The sequence below is a fragment of the Pollicipes pollicipes genome, unplaced genomic scaffold, assembly GCF_011947565.3.
Source record: "Pollicipes pollicipes isolate AB1234 unplaced genomic scaffold, Ppol_2.1 Scaffold_7231;HRSCAF=8579_pilon_pilon_pilon, whole genome shotgun sequence".
Classification (NCBI taxonomy): Eukaryota; Metazoa; Arthropoda; class Thecostraca; order Pollicipedomorpha; family Pollicipedidae; genus Pollicipes; species Pollicipes pollicipes.
In genome coordinates this window covers 17,006,203-17,032,010 of record NW_023597034.1, presented here as the reverse complement: position 1 = coordinate 17,032,010, position 25,808 = coordinate 17,006,203, and the positions used below count along the sequence as shown (strand labels likewise).

Below are 25,808 nucleotides of genomic sequence, written 5' to 3'. Positions count from 1 at the left end.
TGGCCGATGGGTGTGGCGGTGAGCCGATGCGTTGCGCCCGAGCTGCCCTTCAAGGGCCGCTCGCTGATCGACTGGCTGAACGGCGCGGGCCGGCGTGCGGTCGCGCCCGACCCCGTGGAGGGCGCGGCCGGCGGCGCGTCGCCACCCGACCCGGCCGCAATCGAGGCGACTGGCGGGGCGCTACCGCGCATCGAACTTGGCGGCGGCTGGAGTCGTGTGTATGACCTGGCCAATGTGCGCTACGTGACGGACGTCGACTCGGGCCGGATGCAGGTGCTCGTGCCTGAGGTGCTGCTTGGGCCGGGCCGCGGGCGCCGCGTGCGACACGTCGTCTGCGGTGAGACCGGCGGCCGGACAACGGCGGGGCAGTACTGGTGTTTGGCACGGCTGTCGTGCTCTGTGTCTGGGTCGTCATTGGGCTCTTCCACCGCAAGCTTAGGGCTGATTTGCAGCAAAGTTGAAAGAATGCTCGTTGAATTATTAGTTGGCAGCGTACATGTATTGGGACAACACGTTCCAGACAGGAAAGCTACGACAAAGAAATCGGAGGAGTTCAGTAATCCGTCCTGTTTCCATTCTCATTGTCGATACTAGTTATCTGGGCTGCGATGTCTGATCGATGCGGCCCGCTTATGGCAATTGCCACGCCATGTTAGCTTCATATAAGCTTTTCCTCGGATGGTTGCTGGAATTAAGGGCGGGCTATCTGATAACGTCAAGTTTTTCGCGTGGTTCCGACACCGCACCGTGGTGCATTATGATTTCAAAATTTGCCCCAAACCCAAATGATTAACAAAACACCCGGCACTGTACTAGAGCTGCTACTTTTGAGCCGGCATACTCGCTACACAGGGTAAAAGAGCCGTGGGGCTTTTAGCGAGGTATCGGCAGTGCTTCTAACCCAATGAAACTTCCACGACACGACTTCGACACGACTTTTTCTGACTCAAGAACTTCTGTTGCATTAACTTCCAAGCGACAAAAGTTCTAATGCAACAACCTCTAGGCGACACTACTTATAATGCAACAACTTTTAAAGCTTAAACTTCTACGCGGCAAAGAAAAAAGCAAGAATTTCTACGTACATTACTTCTATCCCATCTACATTACTAAGCGGCAAATCTTTTGAAGCAGAATTGTCTGCGCGACGTTTCTTCTAACACAGGAACTTCTTTTAAAAAATTGCGTGAGCAATTTAGCCAGCAGCAGTTCTTGTATTATAAATTATGTCGCACAGAACATAGAAGTTTTGCATTTAAAGTTTTGCTGCGTACAAGTAAGACCGCATAAAAGTGTTTGTGTCGCAGGTGTTGTGGCTTAGAAGTTTATGCATGAGAAGTTCTTGCATCAGAAGTATTGTCGCGGCGAAGTTGTCGAGGTAGAAGTTTTGTCGCGGAGAATGATTTGCATTAGAAGCTATGTCGTTACAAGTTTAGTCGGCAGCGTAATTGCGTTACGAGTCCTGTCGTGGCATTGTTTTGGGTGTTTTCTTTTAGTTTAGGTTTTAGGTGGCAAAAAAACGCGTGTCTGCGGCCTCCAAAATGAAAAAGTTATGAACTTTTGCTTGTATCCTACAAGGACTAAATAATAATTGCCTGACTTGTGCAACAAAATAGGTCATTTTATAAGGAAAGAATTGGGTTGTGTGGTACAAGTACCTCCTGGCATATAAGGCATATTAAAGGTGGGTAACTGTCAGCATAAGAGCCCCGAACTCATGCCGAAAAGCGAGGAGCTCAAGGCCTTTGTTGTACAAAGTACAAGCAGTAGGTAGTTAATGACCAATGGTGTGCCTGAGCTGGCAGTGATGACCAAAATATGTATTTTCTGCTCAAACAAAAAGGTGCGCAGGAAATAGTATCTCCAGTGCCCCCACATATCCTTAAGACTATTTCGGAATTGAGATATGGACCACTGCTCTTTGACTGGAAAAAAATTGCAAAACTTTCCTTAAATCGTCCCATTTTGCAGCAAAATATGCTATTGTGAACTGAAATGGCGTGCTGCATTTATTACTCATGGGCTTTACTACTCATCACTCCTATCAGGGCGGGTCAACGCTTTATCCACCCTGGCAATGCCCCTCCTGAGGCTACAGGATGTACATTCCAACTTCTCAATGCGCATCCCATGTTGCCGCGGGCCTGTCTGGCAACTGGCAAAAGGGGCGGGCCCGTCTGTCCCGCCCTTTCTGATCCCCATCCCGCAGTGGTCGTGCAAGGGTAGCGAAATATAACATCTGGTTAGAAATTGAGAGATAACTTTTAAGTGAACTCAAGGTGACTAAAAGTCAGTCTTTTTATTCAGGGGATGGAGGTTTTCCGCCGCCTATGTCCCCCCCCCCCCTCCCTATACTTGACCGGGAAGTCCTCGGTGCGCCCCCCACCAACTTCCATCCCATATATACACCTGGTGAGGGTCTTACGATCTATGGCCTACCACGGCCCTATGGTCCCCCCCCCCCCCCACCTATACTTGAACCGGGAAGTCCTCGGTGCGCCCCCACCAACTTCCATCCCATATATACGCCTCGTGAGGGTCTTACGATCTATGACCTACCACAGGCCTATGTCTGTGGTCTTGAGTTATGTACTTGGGAGGGTCTTACGATCTATGACCTACCACAGGCCTATGTCTGTGGTCTTGGAGTTATGTTCTTGGAGGGTCTTACGATCTATGACCTACCACAGGCCTATGTCTGCGGTCTTGAGTTATGTACTTCGGAGGGTCTTACGATCTATGACCTACCACAGGCCTATGTCTGCGGTCTTGAGTTATGTACTTGGATATGTATGTATGTGTTGCGTGTGCGCCCCATGAGCACAAACTTTGAGGGTACTGATGTATGTTGTACTCTTTTACACAGGACTAATGCTAAGCGCTTCCGGTTACAGCTATGTGGAATAGATCACTGATGAGTGGGGTATCCCATATCGTTGGCGAGGGCAAGTTCGGAGCGCATTTCGATAATGCTTTTGCAGCTCTGGTGCAAACCAACACTATTTCCCAGCTGAAAATGTTTCATTGGATGTGCTTGATCGAAAACAAATCTGGTTTATGGAAATATTTATGTTAAAACCAGCCCGCCGAGAGCGTTTTCACGCGACCGTGGCATCGGTGTCATATGATGTATCATGATGACGTCACAGCGACGTCTACATGGAATGCAATAATGCGGGGCTCGGCTCTCGGGGACGTCTCCGGCCGGACTCCTGCACGCGGGGACGCGAGACATGTTTGGCACGCATTTGTCGTATACATTTATGTGTGGTGACCTTGCGGACCTGCTGCAGAATTCACTGCTTATTCTGCAATCGTCAGATGTTATGGGCTAGAGCTGCCGCAGGCCCCTAAAGCGCCGTTAGCATGGCTCAAAAAGGGTGCCGGCAGCGTAGTGGTTAACGCGTCTGTGTTAACCACGCGCGTCGGGGAAATCATAGGCACGAGGTCCGATTCCCGCGATACCCGCCCTTCCTGCCAGGGTGAGAGGCAGGCGACGCCCTATAACGGCCTGTTCTATACGGTTACAGTAGGTGTGTGTTTGAGTGTTGGTTGTGGCCGCCACTGTGGTCGTGGTTGCGCCCCCTTCCGCGTCGCGTGCGCGCGATTAATGTCGAGTCCGACTTCGTTGTACCGTCAACCGCCGCATACCGTCCCTGAATCAATACTTGCTGGCCGGCCGCCGACGTACCGGCTGAGTCGCAGTGCATCGCGGCTGGGCTCGGCCTAGCGGCGCTTCGGCCTGCTTTGCTTGGCTTGACTCGACTCGGCTGGGCTGGCTCGGTTTGTCGCTGGGTGGACTTGCGGCTCATCTGCTCGCAGCGCGTTGCCATGGTGATGCCGGTTGAACTGCCGCCAGCGGTCGCTGCTCGGTGCCAATTTGTCGCTGGGAGGAATAACAGAAGATCTGGGAATTACCGCGGTGTCGATGTAGTGGGGGCGGGATCTTGGCATGGTGCCGTTGTAGGCTCGCTGACACCGGGTAATACGATCCTGTACAGGGTGTCCCAAAATTGATAAACCCCATTTCAGCTTCACTCATGTGAAACTGAGCGACGAACAGCTCGTAATGTATTTGCTAATATAATCTTTATGTTCTTTTATGCGAGGTCTTGGACGATCAGCCATCCATCACATGAGATGTTCGTGTGCACGTTCGACAGTATTGCAAAAGTCTTTTTGATATGTGTGTGTGTGTGTGTGTGTGTTTGCAAAAAAGTGAAGGAATTTCGAAATCGAACTTCAGAGCGGGTATTTTGTACCCAAGCCAGCCAACAATTTACCAATGACAACTTACTGTTGAAATGACAGTTTTGCACAGGATGCCTGGTGACATCCGTGTTTTTGGTGCGACTTTGTGGACAGTTGCAGATGGATGGATTTAGCGATCCGTCACCTATATATATATATATATATATATATATATATATATATATATATATATATATATATATATGTGTGTGTGTGTGTGTGTGTGTGTGTGTGTGTGTGTGTGTGTGTGTGTGTGTGTGTGCGTGCGTGCGTGCGTGCGTGCGTGCGTGCGTGCGTGCGTGCGTGCGTGCGTGCGTGCGTGCGTGCGTGCGTGCGTGCGTGCGTGCGTGCGTGCGTGCGTGTAGGTGTGAATATCCATATGTATATGTGAATCAATGCCCATATGGACATCAAGTTTTCATGAAATTGCTAGGCACAGCAACCTGGACCCTCAAGTTGCTCACCGCAAATTATATTTGGATTGTCCCAAAATGTTCCTATGGCTGCAGAAACATACTGTTCTTTGTAACTTAGTATCCTTTATTTTTGGAAAAGTGTCCTAAACGTTATTCAAGTCCCTCATGGGGCCCAAATGATGAAATGAAAAGTTTCAAGGACAATATAGGTCAGACACCTTTTGATTGTTGCTACACCCATGTACATTGCACTCACATGCCCCAATTAGGCAGCCAAGGTATGACGCAGTAATGGGTCAAGTCGTGTCTACGCAACATAATCAGCTATGTTGACAACATTTAGGCATTTTTAGATATAGATGAATTTATCTTAGTTTTTTAACGAAAAGAACGCCTTTGCAAGGGACTCACGAGAGCATGTCGCCGGAAACCAAGCAAAACGCATGCTGTTACAAGTAGGAAGATACGCGTGTAAAAGAAGATGATCCTGGCTGAAGGTTTCTAGACTTCATGGCGAAATATGAAGATATCATTTCGTATGCCTTCATTCCGAATGCATCCTTGTTGACAGGCGTAAGCGAGTGCCGTGGCCGGGGTGACAATCGACATCCCGCAGCCTTCCGGAATGTCAATGTGTGGAGGCCAACATGGCGCTCAAGTTCGAAAGATTTGTTGGGACTATTGGTCCCCATGACCATGGGGGCATGATCCCAACAATCCCCTGCCCCCCCCCCCCCCCCCCCCCCCCATTGCTGCCCGTTCACGTTTGCCACCATAGCTTGGCACCAGGGGCGTGGAGCGACTCGAGACTGTATTGCTTTAATAGGGAATCCAGCAGCGAATCGCGTGGCGTCATGTGCGTGGCCGCACCGGCCATCTGTCACGCCGACACAACCTGGAAAGATGGATTTTGTTTTTTCAACGGGTTTACACTTTTTACCGTGCATTGGCACCCAGGACACGGAGCCACTTGGTGGTGGCATGCTCTGACACGGAGCTGAACGGACAATCACGTGCAAAGTTTGTGGTTGTACGTGTCAAGTGCCACGTGCGTACGAGCCAGCAGGATTGATACGGGCATTTCCAACCGCTTTCACGTTTTTTTTCGCCATATCTCAACACCCAAAGCAGCTAGATAAGTGAATCCAACTGCAAAATCTGCATAAATCGTATGTCTTCTTTTAGCAAAGAGCGTGGCGAAGCAAACGTGCAAACGCTTGTGTGCTCGAAATCTGCACGAAGTCTGGGAGGAAACCTTACGGACATTGTTCTGTTGTCCGGAAGGAAACCTATATTGTCAGGTAGATGGCGTCGCTGTGTTCCCCCTGGGCGTACTCTGGGCCTATACTATGACAATCAAGAGCTGTTCGTCGCTGGATTTCACACCAGTGAAACTGAAAGAAGAGATCACCAGTTTTCGGACACCCTGTACGGTATCTTATTAACCCAGTCTCAACATTCTTACGACACCACTCCCAAACCCCGCCCCGATATAGCGGTGGAGACAGATGTGTCGAATGGGGTGGAAAACAGATCTATAAACGCATCGATACCGCGGTAATTTTCAAATTGTTCCATCCAATATTCAAGTGTTTTTTATCCAAGAATTAGACCGCTTCGACAGACCTAAGGGTGGCCTTCGAACTCATCTAAAGTTCCCTTAGTCATAAAAGGGTACAGGAATATTCCTTGGCGAAATTTGGGGCAAATTCGATGATAGAAAAGCCCTTAGTGAAATATAAATCAGTACATCCGTTGACAACGTTTGATAAGTATCCTGGATACCAGAGGATCCTTTAACCTAGTTTTAAAACAAACCCTAGATCCCACAGGATGTCGGCTGTAGTTCTTAGGGTTCTGATCCTGTCATCCTGCTTGTGATTTCCCACTTGTCTGGTTATCGTTGAATCTCGTTTATTTTTGGTGTATGAAGTCATAATGCCGAATAATCAGGGGCCCATTGCCTCTTTGCATCACCTTAGGCAGTGCTAATTTTCGGGAGTTAGATGAGCCAACTTACGGGCGGGCCGCTGCTGACTGGTCCGTGGCCGTGCTTTGGAAGGCAATTTTATCGCGATGCCTCAGGTGGACGGGTTGAGTTTGTCAACTGTTAAAATGTCTCTCTGTTTCAGGTATAAAATGCCCCGTGTGCAACAAGTTTGTGCTGCCGGACGATGTAGAGTGTCACATTGTGATGTGCCTCACGAAGCCACGGATCAGCTACAATGGTACGTAGTCAGTCGTTGAACGTCATGCTCTCGACTTTGTTCGGGACCTTGGCGGGGATGGTGGCCATAACGTTAATGCGTCCCAGCTTATAGTGTTTCTTGAAAGGAGTATTCCACATTAAAAAATGTCAGGGCAACGTCAGATACGATGGAAAAGGTTCACCTGGTACTGTTAGCTGCTTTTGAGTGCAAAGCACTGCTTTAGATAATCAAGTTTAGATTGTGTAAAGTCACTCGTCAATGCGTCATCGTTTCATGAAGTCAAGGAACGTTTTGAAGACGTCAGTCGCTGCCAGACTGGCCGTGTAAAAATTCCCGGGGGGCGGGCCGACTGACTCACTTGAAGTGCTTGCATTCACCGCAAGGTGGCTTGTTAACTTGAAACTGCTAGATAAACCTGACGATCGTTCTGGTGCGTATGTTATCCTTTTCTCATGGTGTTTTTGCGTATTTGTATGTGATAACATGCTTTTTAGTTGCATCTGCATTCTCGGTTACGGCGCCTTTATTAAGTTATTCGATCCCCAGTCTCATGTCCGCCACAATTAGAAGGGCGTCTCAAATGCCCGCATAATGTCTCACATAAGCGGGGTGTGTGATCGAGCATCCACCCTGCCATCATCTTTCTCATTCTATCCTGCATCCTCGCGACTCCCCGCTTTTCCGGGCAGGCTGCATGCGCCGCCCACGGGCCGGCCTAAGGCCTTCTATTGGGGCCCCGTCCGAGCGCTAAGCGCACATCGCGCGGAGAGGTCACTGCGGGCGGAGCCCCGGTTATTGGGGTCCCTGGTGCATGCAGCCCCGCCCCACTGTTATTCGTTCTCCTTCACCTCACAGCCATGAAATGGCCATGAGTGACCGAAAGGGCTATTATCCAATTAACCAAATCGCCATCGATATTTGGATTTAACGCGTTAAGCTGGTTGAGGGCCAATTGCTGTCCGTTGACGCGGTGATTCGTGCTGCCGTACTACAGACACCAGCAGGGCAGTGGTGACATTTGTTCTTGACCTTAAACCCAGTATGACCACCGAGGAGGCGGAATGCCTTTGATGTTTCTATGATATGCATTTCTGGGTGACTTCAAAATCGGCGGTGCGAAATAGTCGTCACATGCGCGAGCTTAGCTTGGAAATGAGGGAATTGGAAGTTCTGAAAAAGACATAACTGTGAACTCCAGGAAATGATCTTAAAAACGGCTGTACCAGTTCAAAACCCCATGCAGATATTGTTCAGTCTATTTACCATGTTTTACCAATGTACAATAACTTGTTTCCTGTGTCGAGTTTCGCTCGCCTTTTCCGGCGTTTTGTCTCGCTTGAATCAGGCACTGACCCGGGCCATGTGGATCCTCCGGGAGATGCTCTCATTCAGCCGATGCCGGGTGGACGGAGACCGCAGCCCGCGCCGCTCCCACCGGTCCTGGCACCGGGACGTGTCTGATCGGCTCAGGTCGACTGGGCACGCCGACGTACTTCACCCCGTCTGTGGTGGTCAGCACGGGGCCCTGCGGCTCAGCATGGCCACGCCGCCGCCGGTCGCCGGCCGGCCGGTCGGCGCCGATCGCCGCGGTATTCGTCACGTGTGACGCCTCGTGCCGTGTACGGTGTCACTGTGACGCTCACGCGGCCTGTACGCCGAAAGGGTGGCACTAGTGAGGACGCTGGTGGAGGAAGCTAGGTGGCTGACGCCTCGGCACGTCAAGGTGGACAGTAGCGTGATGCGAAAAATGTTTTTTGCGGGGTGGTGAGAGGTACGACTTTTTAAAAGGCTGCCTCACATCGAATCATCCGGTCCGAATTTTGGTTTCGGCCACTGTATCTGCAGAGGCTCATTATTCCTTTTTTTGCAAAGTGCGAACTCCGGAACAGGGCTATTTTTTCTCCCGCGGGGTAGCCGCGACCTTGCTCCACTGGATCAGCCATTGGCTGTCGGGTCGTAAAAATTCGTTGCCCTGTACCAAAGCAACTATACATGCACACTCAAACTACCAAAGACACCGCGGGTGCCATAAAGATACCATAAACATACCAAAGCCACTATAGGGACAGTCGTGGTCACATGGGTACCCTTCAGATGTTCACTTGCTCGAAACGTCATGTGACCTCTATTCATGCGATTCATTAATTAGCAATTCCATATTATCGCGAGCTGTGTCAAATTGTCAGAATATTAGCATTAAACACGAGTTTATGTGCTCATCATCTGTCCGTGCGCAGTCCAGGCTTAGTGTTGATTTTAACTTCGAGTTACAATCAAGAGTACGAGTTACCAGATTCGGGAAACATTTGAGAAACGTGTTCGAATTTAATTATGTTTGTTCTCCAGTCTGTTCTGTGTCCTACCTGTGAAAGATTACGCAGTGGACAAGCAAACTCAAGCATCAAGGCGTCAAGGGCGTCACTTCAGTAACATCGATATGTTTTGTCACTATGTCATTTAGTCACGCCGTGAGGGTCGGCTCGGTGACGGTGACAACGAAACGGAAAAGTTGAACATGGGATTCGCTCCCGGTGGATAAAATTGGCCATACGAATCCGTGAGCGGTACGCCAGAAGAGAGGATCTGAGCTGTGAACTGAAGCAGCTCATCACCTGCGCACAGCATGTTTTCTGCCCCCATGTGATTAAGTGTAAAAGCTAACCATGTGATTAAGTGTAAAAGTTCACCAGTGTTTTTGAAGTTTGTATCTTCTGTACTGCGAAGCTGCTGAAGTTGCAACCGAGAAATGTCCATGGTGTGACTTGTGTGGTCAAAACAGCGCGCATTTGTGCAAAATAACGCGTGTGACTTCTACCCCGAAACATGCTTTTGTCTATGATTGCTCTGAAAAGAGGGGACTGGTGCAAAAGAAGATAGCGGTCATAAGTCTTGTCACAAAGAAACGAGGCTCGCGCCACACTGTTTCTTTCGTATTTCGGAGCTGATTTGGGAGGCTCTGTCCTATCGTGAAATAATCACCGGGCCAAGACAAATCTCTGAGCCGCCAGTATCGGGGCACATGCCAGCCTGTGCTGTAGAAGGCGCTCGAGATGATCCCCTGAACCTGCCGAACTTTTCTTATCACTCCCAGATCATTGAAAGATGCGTGAAGCTCGTCATGGAGGCCTCACGATCCATGTTCGGCCACGAACAGTCGCACGCTCTCATCGTTCCGTGTCAGGTAGCTCTCAAAATTGAAGAAGTCCGGCTCTGAAAGAGCTTACTTAGGCGCCATATGACATCAGAAGTGGGCGCTCCAAAAAAGAAAGGGGAAAAAATGACCAGCAGGCATGACCTCTCGTGCGTTGTAGGGACGAAGTAGCATTCGGGCGTTTGTGTTCGTTTGCTTGGTATAGGTTGTTTCGTAGGTTTAAAGCTGACGGGTGAAACAAATCAGTCATGATAGATCCGACCATGTTTCTCGAATTTTCCGTGAAGGGAACTCGAAGCTTGGATTAAGGCTCAGATGACAAACAGATGCCGTCCTCCGAAGAGACTTGTGTTTATTGTTGATGTTCTGACAAAATGTCAAGCAGCTGGCGACCATATGACGCCATCAGATACTTATATTTTGGATATAACATGACACTCCGAACGAGCGTTTCCTTGAAGGATACGCACACGGCCATCGGTGGTTTTCTAATTCTGCTTTAGCTAAAGAAATGCATTTCTTCCGATCCGGCAGACAGGAGGAGGTATAGTAGACAATCACGAGGTCACTTCTATCAATTTAAGAAAGACATTCTTCTTCAAAAGCCCACTACTTTGCAGACATTTCGAAAATGATACCCTGCACAGGAGCGTTTTTTTCGTTTTGTTATCGTCTTCCTTATATCAACTTCCAACTTGTGTAACAATTACTTACCTTGCATACGAATGGCTATCATTTTTATAGTCGTCTTGCTTATATCAACTTTTAAATTGATCAGCCTGCTGATCAGATTTCCATTGTGTGGTAACTGATTGGCATTGTAAGTAAAATCTCAAATTTTTATTCTGTCACTGAGCCTTGATCCAAGCCAAGGTTTTGGAGTAACATTAGGATGCGGCCCGGCGATCCCATCATGACTCTTGATCAGGTTAGGTTCCACAGGATTTTGGATGGCCCGTCCTTGACTATTCCCAGGAAACGCAACTGCCTAGCACGCTGTCACCATTCTCCATTCAAGCGTGATGGGTTTGTCCAAGCCCCTGCATTACTGCGTTCTGGGTAGGCGCCGCTGCGACGTTATTATGGGACAGAGTCATATGACACCAACGCTACGGCGGCGTGAAAACGCTGCTCGTTGCGGGATGATTTAAACACGAGTATTGCCGTACACCGGAATCTTACGACTTGGCGCATTCAAACGGGGCATTTTGAGCTGGGAAGTGGCGTGGGCTTGCGCTAGAACCATGAAATTATTGCTTAAATGCGTTTTCAACCTGCCCCCGGCAGATAAATGGGGCAACCCATTCACCAGCGATTTAGTCCGAAGAACTGTAGCTGGAAGTGCTTAGCAGCAGTCTGTGTAAAAGATACAACATACAACAACGACAGCGCCATAGGGTAGGGGTGAGAAACCGCTATGTGATGGGGTGGACATGTGACTCAGGCGTTGGTACTGCAGGCTAAGCAGGTGACTGAACCATGCCTGAAAGTCCTAGTCCGGACCTGGTCGGTCACCAGCGCGATGCACACCGTGCGACAGCATTCCAGTCTGTCGTTAGGGTCGACAAGTCCTCCTTTTATGTGTCTGGATCAATGGCGCATAGGCCGGTCGATGCTGTGTTTCCAGACATGCCTCGATACCAGTGCGGTCAGGGCCACCCGGTACGTCCTTTGTTTTCCCGATCCGCGTGGCCGGCGAGCGAATGCATTAAGAGCGTCCTGAAAACGGAGCCGACGCCGGCGCCTGTCACTGGTGACAGTATAACTCAGAAGAACGGTAGAAAAAAACAACTTTTGCGCAATTTTCGTCAGCCAGAAAACTGTGCCTGCTTTTTTGTAAAAGCATTTTGCACTCCTCTTGCTGTGACCTGCTACATGACCCGTTTTCGCCTGCTGTGACCTGCTACATGACCCGTTTTCGCCTGCTCCAGCGTCGTACGACACCTGAAATGTATAGTTGAGGAGTGATGTTTGTCGTGAGATGCTGGCTGGGGCCCATTTCTGAGGCCTAGAAATGCTGAAACGAAATTTTTTATCTTGAATTGATTTTAAACACCAAGGGTTAATACTTTTTGCACTCCTACTCAGCAAAGTCATTATTGCATGCCACAACCCGAAAAAATCCAACGCGTCTCCGGAAGACGCCAGACTGCAGTCAGCGTCCGCCAGCCAACAGTTGGAGGCATTAATGTGTTGAAGTTCCTCTCTTAGGAGCGACGCCTTGGTGCCTGCCCAATTACGCAGGAGCAAGGGCGCAATCAGAGTCTTGATAGAGTGGGTAGAGGAGAAGGGCCTGATGAATGTTCCCATAATCGCTGGATTTGGCATGCCCCAGTTTTCTCCTTTTTATGCGGTCATGCCGACTCAGGTGCGTTCATTGAGGGAGCGGCCCATGGGCTGAACACTACGGGGACCGCTTACCTTTGGCTGACAGAGGGCCCCGTGAATAGAACACCAAGTGTTTAGCACCTTTCAAAGTCAAATCCTGAAAGGCTTTCGTCCCAGCTCGGGGTGATCACCAACAACCGTTCTGGCGTCTCGGAGCCCGGGCCCACAGCTGATCCTGAGTACCTCAGAGAGATTCAGTATGCATCGGTTTGCTGCGTGACGCAGGAGGCCGCCTGACCGGAGCAGTGGGCCCCGGACCGACACAGGGCCCTCCGACGCAGGAGGTCGCCTGACCGGAGCAGTGGGCCCCGGATCGATACAGGGCCCTCCGACGCAAAGAAATCGTTTGCTGACCTGCGAAGTTCAATAATTGGCGTGGGGTCCAAGTTCGGCTTACTTAGCCACTGTCCGAAACGGAGCCGAGACCCTCCCTCCCCCCTCCGTTCGTTATGGGGCTCACTGCCTCGCACAAGACCCTTCCATTCTCTCGTTGTGGACCATTGTATTGTCATGTATGGTATCGTTTAAGGTACAAATGTCGCGTACAAGTATTGAAAGTAGAAATTATATCTCATTAGAGTAAAACCTGTGTTGCTATTGCAGTGATCATGATGGCAGGTATAAGTTTTTAAGTTCAAGTCTTGTCGCACAGTATCAATGCCACATCATATTAGTATTTTCACTAGAAGCAATGGCACGTATAAGTAAAGGCCGTGTAAATTCTCGCTCTGGCAGTAACGGCGGACGATGTTTTTGCTGCAACATTTTTGTCGTGTAGTGCTCATGTCGTGTATTAATTTTTGTAGTAGAAGTAATTTCGCGTATCAGCGAAGACTTTTTAAGCTTATACAAAGAAGTAAAGACTGGCAGATGTTTTTGCGGCAGAAGCTTTGCCGTTGAGCACCTATGTGTGAGTTTTTGCGGTGAAATTAGTGTCACGTATAAATAAGAACTATACGTTTTTGTAGAGGAAGTTATGACGCGTATATGCCTTTAAAGTGTATATTTTGTTGCGCAGAAGTTGACAAGTATAGTAATGTCGCGCAATATCTGAAATTTGGTTTTCGTTCTTAGGGAGAGAACACAAGTTTCACGGCTTGTAGTGAAAACAAAAAAGCCCCAGTGAATTGCACTCTGTACACAACTGGTACTGTAGGATACTCTATAGCGGCATTGACAGTTAATACCATGCACTAGCTGGTCTCAGTGATTGCCAAAGACGCTTGAATATGGCTGCATGTAATTCTTAAACTTTCTAGCTACATAGGACAGTGCCTCCTACCTAGGTGTATGCTAACATCTGTGCTTTTTGAAGCTATAGAGCCGATATAAGGTTGTTTGCACTCACAATTCCGTTCTAAAGGTGTGAGTCTCAATTAAGGCTAACAGAAACCAACGGTTAAAATGTTGTGCACCTGATGCATAATTCCCTAGAGCACATTATTACAATTTTAGTATTAAGATGTCATGCAAGGATTTCTAGCCAAGGTACAATCTTTGTTACCTAAGGTGACAGGTGCTGGGGCAATGTGGTACCCACGCATATATTGTAGTTAACTATTCAGTTGGGTGGGACTCGAGCCCCTCCCCCAACTTTTGAGAAGAAATGGGTCAAATTCAGGGATAACACGGCCTACACTATTGATTGGGGTTTAACAATTTTCTCCACTCACTACATCCACAAAGCCATGTACAAAGCTACACCACCGGAGATGTCAGACTGCTGCGTGATCGGGGCTCGGAGATCAATGCAGCAGGGACGGAGGAAATCTTTCCTCTTCATAGAGCAAGTCAGCCCGACCTAGATAACAGCGCTACATCTACTCACCGACGTGGAGTCTGACACAATACTATCCTCAATGTTTGACGCTGAGCCAAATTGATGCTTTGTCGTTATCATTATGCCCTTAATATCAACCAATCCGACTGTCACTGCCCGATACGGCTCCCGCACGCGGCTATTCTAAAAAAAAAAACGTGTGAAGGTCACAAATGGCACGCACAGAGTAGCAGTCTTCAACGACAGAGCCGCTGTCACCTGTTTATCGGTTTTGATATTGCTTTTCTGGGATCCTGGTGATTTTGTAAAAATTGTTCATTGGCAAAACCCAGCTTAGTTAAAAGGTAAATCTCAAGTGCATCAATAATTATTTAAATACCAAACCAAAAGTTCTGACAAACGTAAAGCAGAAAACTGTGCTTTAGCTTTACCCTCATACCATACTTTTGGTGGCGATGCTTTGTAGATCGATAGAAAAATGTTTTATTTAATGCCTCTTTTGTGCGTTTTGATTACGTACGTATATTACGTACATACGTACGTTTGCCTTTCATTTGTGCGTTTTCATTCCATGCGTTTACATTCGCGCGTATTCAACTCGGATTTCTTGGTGGAAAATATGTGTTCTCTCCTATGCTGAATCCTCCCCAAGAGCCGGAGGCTTGCGAAGCCGTGGGTTTCCGCGTGCCCGTGCGAGTGTTTGGGATGGTATTTGATGTCACTGTGATACCCATCCTACAATGTCCATTTTTTGGCTACAAATACCAATTTTATAAAGGTAACATTGAACAAAACTAAAATTGATTTTTTACCCAACAAATGGCCAATTTTTGTCATATTTGTAATCGCATGTTAATGTAACGTCATGCATTTTCGTGTCAGTTTTTATTATGTTACAGTGGTTTCAGCACGCAATCCAAACACGTTGAGTTGTGACGCATGCGAGATGTTCTCTGTTCTCTCCCTTCCCCCTGGCTATCCGCCCCGTCAGGAGCGGCAATTGTTTTGATTGGGAGCTCGCGGAGTCCGGCGTCTGAGCCGGCAGTGTCGTTAGTGGACGGTAGATGTGCTGGTGGGCGGCAACGGACCTGGACACTGAGTGCATTGAATGGAAAGATTGTGTGCGGTATGACACAAAGATTCGGCTAAAACGCACACGCAGTATCCCTCGTTTGTCGTGTTGGGTGTAGCGCTTGGAGAACAAAATGTCTTCTGACCAAAAACACCAAGAAACACCGGAATTTCAGACACTGATGTCGTGTGTTAATTCAGTCCGTGAGTTTTTTTTTTTTTAGAAGTACTGGTGCGTAGAACCAAAGTCGAAGCACTCATGTCGGGTCTGTTTCGCTGTATTATCGATGTCGCGACACCGTCCCAGTGGCCCCGGTCGGCGCAAGAAACTGATCAGGTCATCGACGTCATCAGGCTGATCATCAGACTGGCATTCGATGGCCCAGCCTTGCGGACCGGGTCCTTCATACGGGCTGCGACTAGCCCCTCGAGTTCTGCAATCTGGCAGGATCTTAAGAAGCACGTGCCCTATTCCCCCCCCCCCCCCCCCCCCGTCCAGCGAGTGACAAAAGTTCTGTACCTAGTACAAGCTGCATGGTTGCATTCTACTTGACCGCTGGAAGGCAGCATCTTTGATAAACTTTATGACATTGTATGCCACGCCGAAGCGCAGTGAAACACACAAGCATTCGCTCGGAACGTATGCGTGCCCTCAGGCAAGGGGAGATGCCATATGGCGTTTTTTCTGGTTTTCGCCGTATACGTTAGGGGCTTCAGTCGCAGAGCACGTAGCCCGGGTGTGGTCGCTGGGCCGTGTGGCCGTACTGATGCTGCCACCGTGAGCGTGGAACCTTAGCTTAGGTGTGGCCACCGGGGCCGTGTGCCCCCCCCCCCCCCCCCCCGTGAGGCACCACCTTTCCATGGTTGGGGGATTGTGCGCCCCAATGATCCTGCGGGCGGTTGGGGAGGCTTGTAAAGCGCCCCTTCCGGCCAAAGGGAAGGGGCCATACGAAACGTGCCTCCCGCAAGGGTTCCGACTCGTTCAGAGTAGTGATTAGCAACCCCTCGGCCCCAGCTTTCCAGTCTTATCTGGATCTCCAGTCTTATCTGTGCCCAGTTGGATCCGCAGGTAGCGATGAAGGGATCCTGGTCACTGAGGGAGTTGCCCTGCGGATCAGTCGGGGCAGCTTACCAACACGTGGCTTTGGCCCGAATTTGTGATCCGGCGGATGCATTAAGTCTCCACAGGAGGAAATCGGCTGGTCAGGCGTCGTGCTTTCGTGACACTGGCTGGGGGCAAGCGGGCCATGTGATGGGTGTTGAGGGGGAGCTGCCGGGTGCAGTGTCTGCCTCCTGACATCGTTAAGGGGCCGTACCTCGGTTTGTCTCCAGGGTGCCTGGTTAGCCCCTGCGAACCGGGGCACTGGCGCCCGCAAACTCGTGCCCGGCGGCTCTCGCAGCAACTCTTTTGGCACACTGGTCTGCGTATAGCGTGGTGGTGGCCCTGGCGGCTCCTCTCTTAGAAGTGGACCGTCCCCGTGTTGGACTCCATGGTGGACGGGGAACCAGCGCGCCGGATGTCAACACATACTCATGGACACTTTACCATTAACCAACCCCCCCAAACCCCGCCCGTCGTCCTGTGCCACGGCCCCAGTTTCTGCTCCTCCAGGGAAGATGACCAGGAAAAACAGTACCGCTCCGACTGAACCCATTTCAGCGCCAACAAGCGTTTTCCAAGATCGGAACACCCAAGGATGTCTTTTCGTATACGGCTGGGGGCGTAGAAGTGCATTTAATAGACGAACGCGAGATCCAGCGCATGCTCAAGATGACTACACTAGTCTACAAAGTACAAGGACAGGGAGAGGTTGGGTGCCCCTATCGGCGCACCCTCATCCCTCTAAGAACTACTCCAAGAGTATAATCACTTGCCGGGACCTTCGCGGTGTGAGTGATGGGGATGTTGCTGAGGGCTCGTGTGAGGAGGAGGTAACGGCGGTGAGACGTATTAGAGGAAAGAAGAAGAGAGAGAGAGAGAGAGAGAGAGAGAGAGAGAGAGAGAGAGAGAGAGAGAGAGAGAGAGAGAGAGAGAGAGAGAGAGAGGAGAGAGAGAGAGAGAGAGAGAGAGAGAGAGAGAGAGAGAGAGAGAGAGAGAGAGAGAGAGAGAGAGAGAGAGAGAGAGAGAGCTGACCGATACTGGTTGGATTATTCTGAAGTCTCACTGTGCGAGAGTGCCAGATAGGGTCCGCGTCGGATATTAGTCGGTCCCTGTTAGGGTTTATGTACCTGGCCCAGTCCGGTGCTACCGATGCCAGACGTATGGTCACTTTACTGACAAGTGCTGAACAAAGTTAGATGCGGAAGGTGTGCAGAAAAAAGGTCACCAACACTCTGAGTGTGAATCAGAAATAGTGAAATGCGGCAACTGTGGTCAGGGTCATGAAGCGTCATGTCGTAACTGTCAGTCCCTGTCAGAGAAAGCTGTCCTGAACCTCAAGGTGGAGGAAGGAGCCTCGTTTCGGGAGGCCCAACGCCGACACAACGATGCGACCACCACAAGGACATACAAAGACGCCCTTACTAAAAACCGGCAATAAATTTAGTCCAATGAACAGCTGTAGCCGACGAGACACTGAAAGTGGATCGACTCGATGATTTCAAAGGCATGACTGTAGGCGAGTTTGTACAGCTGATTCTAAGCGCACTTGTACCAACTGGCCCTGCTGCCCCGTCGTCCCGGAAGTCGGATTCTTCGAAAAAGGATTCACCTGCGGCATTGGCCGCTGCCAGAGAAGCTCAACCTAGGGGATTGGAACCCCCTGGTGGAGCGGCCAGAGAACCGGGACTAGGGTGCGAGCCGGGAACGGGGCACGGACCGCGGTCCAGCGAGACCGTGGACTTCGCCCCCCCATCATCGCACCCCAGCCCAACCCGTGCTAAATACACGCCCTCCCGGGCTCCATCTCCCCCTCCATCCATACCAGCTACGACGGGATCTGTCCTCACTGGTACAGCGGCGCTACGAGAGCTGACCCCCTCTGGCTCCCCAGCTAGTGGCCCTGCCGGGAGCGCCGGTCCTCCCGGCTCACGAGAGCTGGACAAGGTTCGGCATCCCCCAGTCGTCGCTCCCTCCTGGAGCCGCCCTTCTGAAACTGGTGTTCGTCCGGGTTCTGTGGACTTCGGACCTGCAGGGCGCGCCGCCAGGTCGGCTTCTGCACCGCGGGCAGGGGGCCGGCTCCCGCTATCGACTCCGCCCCACTCATCGGGAGGGTCAGTGGGCCCGCCTACCATTCCTCCACTTGGAGACGCGGGGTCGGGTCGGCCTACCCCGCAGTCCCCGGCGGCAGGTCGTGCGACAAAGCGTGCCCTTCCTTGGCCGACGTCGCCTACCAACGGTGGAAGGCCCAAGGCTCGGTCAGGGGTCCGGCTTAGCTCCACTGAAGTAGAGCGTCGTCAGGAGATTCGTTTAGTGCGAAATCCTATGTGAACGTTTAAAGCACATGCAAGCTATACCGATGGATCTTAACCGTACACCCCACATACAAGCATATCTAGTATGCCACCGACATTTTTACAATGGAACATACATGGCTTGGGGGTCAACGTGTCAGGCCTTCACACACTTTTCTAATCGTAACCCGGCTGTGACATGCTTGCAAGAAACAAAGACATCTAATGACACTCACATTAACATCAAATGCTACATTTTCTTTCGGAATGGCGTGATAACTGGCACGATCGCCCATGGTGGGGTGGCGGTTTTAGTTCATCACAATATACCCTATCCTCCTGTAAGTCTTAACACCGACCGTCAAGCTGTTGCCGTCGTCTTCGACCTTGGGTCGCTGAGGCTGACTGTCTGTTCTATCTACCTCCCTTCCGCTGAGGAAGTACCGGACTCGATATTACAGTCTATCTTCCATCATCTCCCATCGCCGCTCTTGCTGCTAGATGACTTCAACTCCCATAGCCCTTCGTGGGGCTGCAGTTACACAAGCCGCCGAGGCCGACATCTCGAATGTTTGCTGAATTCAAATAGTCTTTTTGTTCTTAACACCGGCCGGCATACCCATATATCTCTGCCGTCCAGCGCCACTTCAGCGATAGATCCTTCTATCTGTTCCTCGTCCCTTTTCTATCGGTTGTCTTGGGCCGTTGAGAGCACTACGTGTGGACTGCTGGAACGTTCGACGTGCCAACTGGCAAAGGTTTACCGACGAGCGTCATGCTAGAATGCAGCCGACCGAGGGCGACAATGCAACATCTCTTACACAACAAGTGACATCCACAATTGTCGACATTGCAATGTCTTGCATTCCCTTGACATCACCCGAGCCGCTCAGGATCCCTGTCCCCTGGTGGTCGGAGGACTGCAAGGCGGCAATTATTAAGCGGAGGCCAGCGTTCAAGGTTTTCAAGCGCGCCTGCAACAACCAACACCATCGCTTTCAAAAAGGCCAGAGCATTGGCGAAACGCACAATGCGCGAGGCAAAGGTGCATTATGGAGGGAATATGCGAATGGTTTAAATCGTTACATCCCCACTGAGTGCAGTGTGGCAGCGAGTTAGTCGCATTTCCGGTAGGAGCGTATTTACTGCAGTTCCGGTGTTGAAAGCGGCGGAAATCACGCTATTGATCACACGGGAAGTGTCCAACAACATAGGCCTCGCATTTGCAGAAAGGTGCCGACATGAAACAGACGGCCCACGCTTTACTCGTTACAAGGAACAGAGTGAGAAGACGGCAATCAATTTTAGAATTCCTTACTCAGAGAGTTATGGGTACAACCAACGATTCACTGTCATGGAGCTCTGCACTGCTCTTAAGAGAGCTAAGAGTGTGTCCCCTGGACTGGATGAAGTCCACAATGATATGTTCAGTCACCTAAAGGAGTCCCCCCATGCCTTACTCTCACTTTCCAACTACATATGGTTGCATGATGACTTCCCGGAGTCGTGGCGGGAGGCCATTATAGTCCCGATACAGAAGCCCGGAAAGGATGGTTCCGACCCACCGCACTACCGCCCGATTTCGCTGACTTCAGCCCTATGCAAAGTACTAGAAAGAATAGTGAGTGATTGTCTCATGTGGTATCTTGAAACTCACGGTTGTCTTTCTAAAGTGCAATGCGGGTTTCGGAAGAACCGATTCAGTGTTGACCACTTAACGATTTTAGACGCAGCTATGCGACATTCTGTTAAACGAAGACGTCACACGATAGCCATATCCTTTGACATGACATTGAAAGTACAAGTACACAAGTGTGGACTTCTAGGTCACATGACATTGAAAACTTTTTACGGCGTCGATTTTTCCGCGTCCGAGTGGGTGGCATGCTATCTGACCGCTACGCACAAGAGAGCGGTGTTCCCCAAGGGAGCGTCCTTGGCGTAACCCTGTTTGCGCTGATGGTCGATGATATCGCCGACTGTCTGCCATCCACGATTAGTCGGTCACTGTTTGTGGACGACTTTGCTGCTGGCGTACAGCATCCGCAATGACGTCTGCAGAGAGGCAGCTTCAGTTATGCCTCATTCGACTAACTGAGTGGAGCCTAAAGAATGGTTTAAAGTTTTCGACCACCAAGACTAAGTGTATGCACTTCTGCTCACGGAGTAGACTGCAAAGATCCGGAGTTGCGACTCCATAGTGCCGATATCCCAGGATGTAATGAAATCTGTTTCCTGGGCCTCACGTTTGACCGTGGGCTCACGTGTAAGCAACACTTTAAGATGATCAAGATTAAGTGCCTAAAGCGCATGAACCTCATGAAAGTATTATGCCGTATGACCTTTGGGGCCGATAGATGCGCCCTGTTGAACTTGTATAGAGCTTTAATTCGATCGGTCATCGATTACGCTAGCCCTGCCTACGATAGTGCTCCTACATCTCCGAAGCAGGTTTTGGACACAATCCACCATGCATGTGCTCGTGTAGCCATTGGGGCGTTTCGTACGACCCGGACAAGAAACTTGCTTGTGGGAGCGAATGAACCGCCTTTGCCTCTTAGGAGACAACGACCTACTTTAAGTTACGCTACAAAGGTTTTACAATTTCCGGATCATCCAACCTTTGAGTTCATCTTCTCTCAGACGTTAATCAGTTCTTTCTTGAGTGAACGGCCCACGTCAGCGCGGCCGATGTGTCTGCGCGTCCGGGGCTGGTTGGACGAGGCGGATATTACGCTTGATGACATTGCACCGCACACTCTTCGGGACCCAGCTCCGTTGAGACGTCTGAGTCTGAAGTATGATTTGAAACTTTGTTAGCACCGTAAAAGTGGCACTTCACCGCGAGAGTCGCTGAATTATTCGTTGAAACGGATCTCACAATACGTTGACTCATTACAAGTATCTACTGATGGGTCCAAGGGCTCGACAGGAACGGGTTGCGCATTTGCTTGCGATGATCACACCGTAGGTCTTTGCCTAACGCATCACATGCCAGTTTTTCCTCAGAACTGTTTACTATTTTAGCAGCACTTTAGTACGTTACTTATCGCCCTGAAAGGGATGCAGTCATTCTGACCGACTCGCTTAGTGCACTTGTATCATTAGCCCCCACGGCGATCTCGCGTAACCACTCATTTCTGACGCGCTCAATTTGGGAGGAACTGGAGTGGCCGGGAAAAACTTCCTGCTGTATCACATTTGTGTGGATCCCCAGCCACATAGGGACAATGGGAAACGAGAAAGCTGCGGCGTGTGAGAGAAAACCAATACCAACTTGTGCACCCGCTTTGTACCTGAAGTCGGTCATTTCCAAATATGTCCGCGATACGTGGCAGAACAAGTTCGACCAACATCTTAACGTTTTCAAGGAAATCAGGCCCCAAATGGGTGATTGGGAATCTTCCCATCGCCGAAGCCGCTTCCAGGAAGTCGCCCTTTGTAGGCTTTGGTTGGGTCGTACACATGCAACACGCTCGTTTTACTTGACGCGTAAGGATGTGCCACGGCGTGACAGATGTGGGGACCGGTTGCCTGTAGAACATGTCCTCGTCTTATGCCGGCGCCCTGAGACAGGAAGGTGACGATTTTTTCCTCCAGCGCCCCTTCATCGGTGTATCGGCCGAGACCCATGTTATGAACGTGGAGATATACTCGCATTTTTAGCACACATTGACTTTAACACTATTTTCACTCACCCCTCAGTGTAAGTGTTCCAGTGATGCCGCCCGGTATTAGTTGACAACACAGTTATCGCTACGTCGCAGATTTAGTTAACGGTCATCGAATGGGCGCAAAATGGTCCCGATGCCGACCCGCCCTTAAGCACTAAATCACCACCACCACCGCTGACCACCGTTTGGCCGCGCTGGTGCTGCCACCGTGAGCCCTGACCTATAGCCCAGGTGTGGCCACCGGGCCGTGTGGCCGCGCTGGTGTTGCCACCGTGAGCCCTGACCTATAGCCCATCTGCTCTCAGAGGACGTGCTGACCGAGGACAAGGGCGAGTGTGTCATCTGCCTGGAGGAACTGGAGCAGGGGCAGACGATCGCCCGGCTTCCCTGCCTCTGCATATACCACAAGAGGTAGGTTGGCCGGTCCCCTCTGACGCCAGCGGGCTTACGCTGCTGCCCGCAGTCGTCAGGACCCGATGCTGGGGGGGGGGGGCATAGGGGGAGCATACCCCTCCCCGTAAGCCCCCTCCTCGCGTTGAGATTTGATGTTGGGTAGCGGTGTTTCATAAATATTAGAGTGCCCAAGAAACTTTCCTTGCTTTCCTAACTAATGGGATTTAAGGATGGGAGGCGGGCAGCAGGAACTCTCTCAGGTGAGGAGAGGTTTATTGGTTTATCTCAAATCGATTTAGCTCAAAATGATTATTCACCATTCTGTTGAATGCGATTAGCGAGCTTATATGGTTATGATGACTCCCGACAAGTATCAAGCTGAGCTGAGTACAAGTTAAGGCGGCTGAGAGACGGTTAAGTCTCATTTCGACCGTTAAAAGGGAGTGTTTTATATTTGTATGGGATTTTGAACTGAAATGGCCATATTAAAGACATTTCGGTGCTGTTCACAATTCTGCCCTTGTTAAGACCTAACCCCATGTAGTTTCTGAGCCACACGCCCGCGAGGAGGAAAGGCATGTCGGAGAGAGTATTTCAAAGTCACCTTGACATTCATGATGTCATAAACAACCTTCTTCAGATCATGCAATTCCATAAGGCATTCGGCGATCAAGGCTAAAAATATAGTTGTCAAGGATATAGTTGTCAAGGCGTTCATATCTGGCGTTCATGAGCACGATTTCCAGATATAACAGCTGCCAATTGACCCTCAATCAATGCCGTACAAGGAGCGATGACGTAGTCAAATCATGACGCATTGAAGAGTATATTTACCAAACGGAGAATTGTGCTGTCTGGAACAGTCTGTTCCACTTAAACAGTGTACCGATAGTTATAAGTGAGCTTGTTTCGTCCATCTTATGTTTGTTCTAATATCTTCAAACGTGAAACACTCCCTTTAAAGTCGCACTAGATCTGGGGGGGGGGGGATTAAGATTTGGATCACGTGACATACTGGTACCTAGAACATCTCATGCCGGACCCAAAATTGTATCCCACGAGTTCACAAAAATCGTTCGACGAAGGGATGTGTGCCGATCCTCTGTGCCGATCACCAGCTGCTTCATGGTTATGGCCGCGTCAAACAGTGACGAGCATCAATGCCAAGTCTGTTCGTACAAGGCAGCCTGTGGGTGTCTTTGTCCTAGATGCTTTGGCAGATGACCTACCAGATACCTACTTATTCATTAGAGGGTCAGGATGAGCTGTTGTGACCACAGTGCCCGCCCAGAGACGACGCCGCATTGGCGCCCTGCTGGCCGTCGCTTCCCCTTAGCTTGATAGCTTCCGTCTTGGGCCTCTCCGCCGCAAACCTGACCTGTGACCCTGCCGACAGGTGCATTGACGACTGGTTCAAGGTGAACCGAACATGCCCCGAACACCCTGGCGACTGACCGCCGGCCGCCGATCTGTGACCTGTGACCTGTGACCTGTGCTGACCTTTGGCGGGCACGAGCCTTCAGGTGGCACACAGCCCCGGCGGTGTGTGGACTTCTAAGCTGTGCCGCCGCTAACGTCTGCCAGTGATCGCCAAATCGAAGGGCATTGTCGGAATGTGGCGTGGGCTTTATCGAGGCTGTTTTGTACGTCGCCTTGCGTGAAGTTTGTCGTTGAGCGGGCGAGCTTGTGAAGAAGCGGCTGATGCTGGGGAAGGAACTGCTTATTTGTTAACTTTCGGGAAATTCGCAGATTAGTAGAATACGCCGCGTGACTATGGGAGGCAACTGCACGGCCGTTGTCGCCACTCAACCGTCCAGAAGAGAGGCGTTTTCTTCGCGAATCGAACCGTTAAACTCTCCGAAATATTGAAGTTGCGGGTAAAATTGTTCTTGGTTGCCATTGTCGACCATGCGAGCCAAATGGAGTTTCACGGCGTCCGACCTTGAGCTTTCTCGCGCGGAAAGACGCGGCGCACGGTCGCCCTGTGGGGCGCCGGCCGTCTGATCTCGCGGCCACGAAGGTAGCGGCGGCGCGTGCTGCGGTGACCGGCTCCCGCTGGCTCCGCACACCTTGCTGTGGACACATGGCAGTGGAAGACATCGCCGGGTGCCAGCAGTGCCGAGGGATCGATGTGATACGCGCGGGGCTTCGTCCCCGTGTGCGCCCACGCGCCGCCCGACCCCGTTGACGTCAGAGACTATTTTGTACAGGGCAATAAGGAGTGGGCCCGCGCGCTGCGCCGCGCCGGCTAGCCGGTGCCGCCGTGCGTTCGCCACCGGGCAGTGCCGGCGTATGGTGGGCTCAAATCGGTCTGTTTAGCCGCCGCGTAGGTTTTAGTACTGCATATTACGCATAATATTTTGAGCTGGCTCGTGAGACTGAGACGCTGGCGGCATAGGCGAAAGCCAGGCCACGGAGCGTGCCGTGCCGGTGGCAGCGGATTGGGCGCGGGGTCGGCAGTGGAGGGTGCTGCCTGGAGCCTGACCGCCGATCTTGTGTGTGTGTGGGGGGGGGGGGGGGGCGTGGCCCGTTGTCCGTGGCCGCCTGCTGACCCGACGCGATGCGGGCGCGGCGCAGCACGTGTCTTGGACTGGGGCCAAGCCGCGGACCTGGCTGCGACGGTGGCGCAGGCAGTCCGTCTGCGCGTCGGGGATCTGAACAACGAATTTCCGCTACCGCCGGCCAGGCCCAGTCGGATTCTAGTCAAGCTGGGCGCGCTCTGTCAGGTTCCAGCTCGCCCATGGCGCCGCCGTGTTTTGTCGTGCGCGCGTCCACGGTGTGCCCACACGCTGGCCCGCCGGCGGGGCGGCCCCGGGCTGGGCCCACTGTCCCGGCCGGCAGCCGACGGGAAGTGCCGATCCCGTGCCGTCCTAGGCCGGGGTCACGCGACGCCCCTGGTCTTGTGCTGCCGGATGTATATGCTGCCCCGCGTTGGCGGTTGGCGACATGTGACGCCCCTGCAGAGATGCGCTATTTTTGTGAAACGCGCGTGCCGGCAATGTTAATTGTTAGTTAGTGCGTTGTTGTACGTTCGCCATCACCGGCCCGGTCACTCCCGCGTGCCCAGTTCCCGGACCCGCC

At 51.0% G+C, this 25,808-nt stretch overlaps 1 protein-coding gene across 1 annotated transcript; it reads left to right on the top strand.

Moving 5' to 3' along the window:
• Positions 1–6: 6 nt before the first annotated feature.
• On the top strand, positions 7–25,231 carry LOC119109787 (E3 ubiquitin-protein ligase ZNRF2). The gene is made up of 4 exons (XM_037233541.1): positions 7–337; positions 6,800–6,895; positions 22,640–22,745; positions 24,124–25,231. Exons 1-4 carry the CDS (start codon positions 7–9, stop codon positions 24,179–24,181), a joined length of 591 nt encoding a protein of 196 aa, XP_037089436.1. The 3' UTR covers positions 24,182–25,231.
• The last annotated feature ends 577 nt before the right edge of the window (positions 25,232–25,808 follow it).

Coding starts and splice junctions, on each gene's coding strand:
- LOC119109787 (XM_037233541.1), top strand. CDS start 7: ATGGGTGTGGCGGTGAGCCGATGCGTTGCGCCCGAGCTGCCCTTCAAG. Junction 338..6,799: donor CGTGCGACACGTCGTCTGCG/GTGAGACCGGCG, acceptor TCTCTGTTTCAG/GTATAAAATGCCCCGTGTGC. Junction 6,896..22,639: donor GCCACGGATCAGCTACAATG/GTACGTAGTCAG, acceptor ATCTGCTCTCAG/AGGACGTGCTGACCGAGGAC.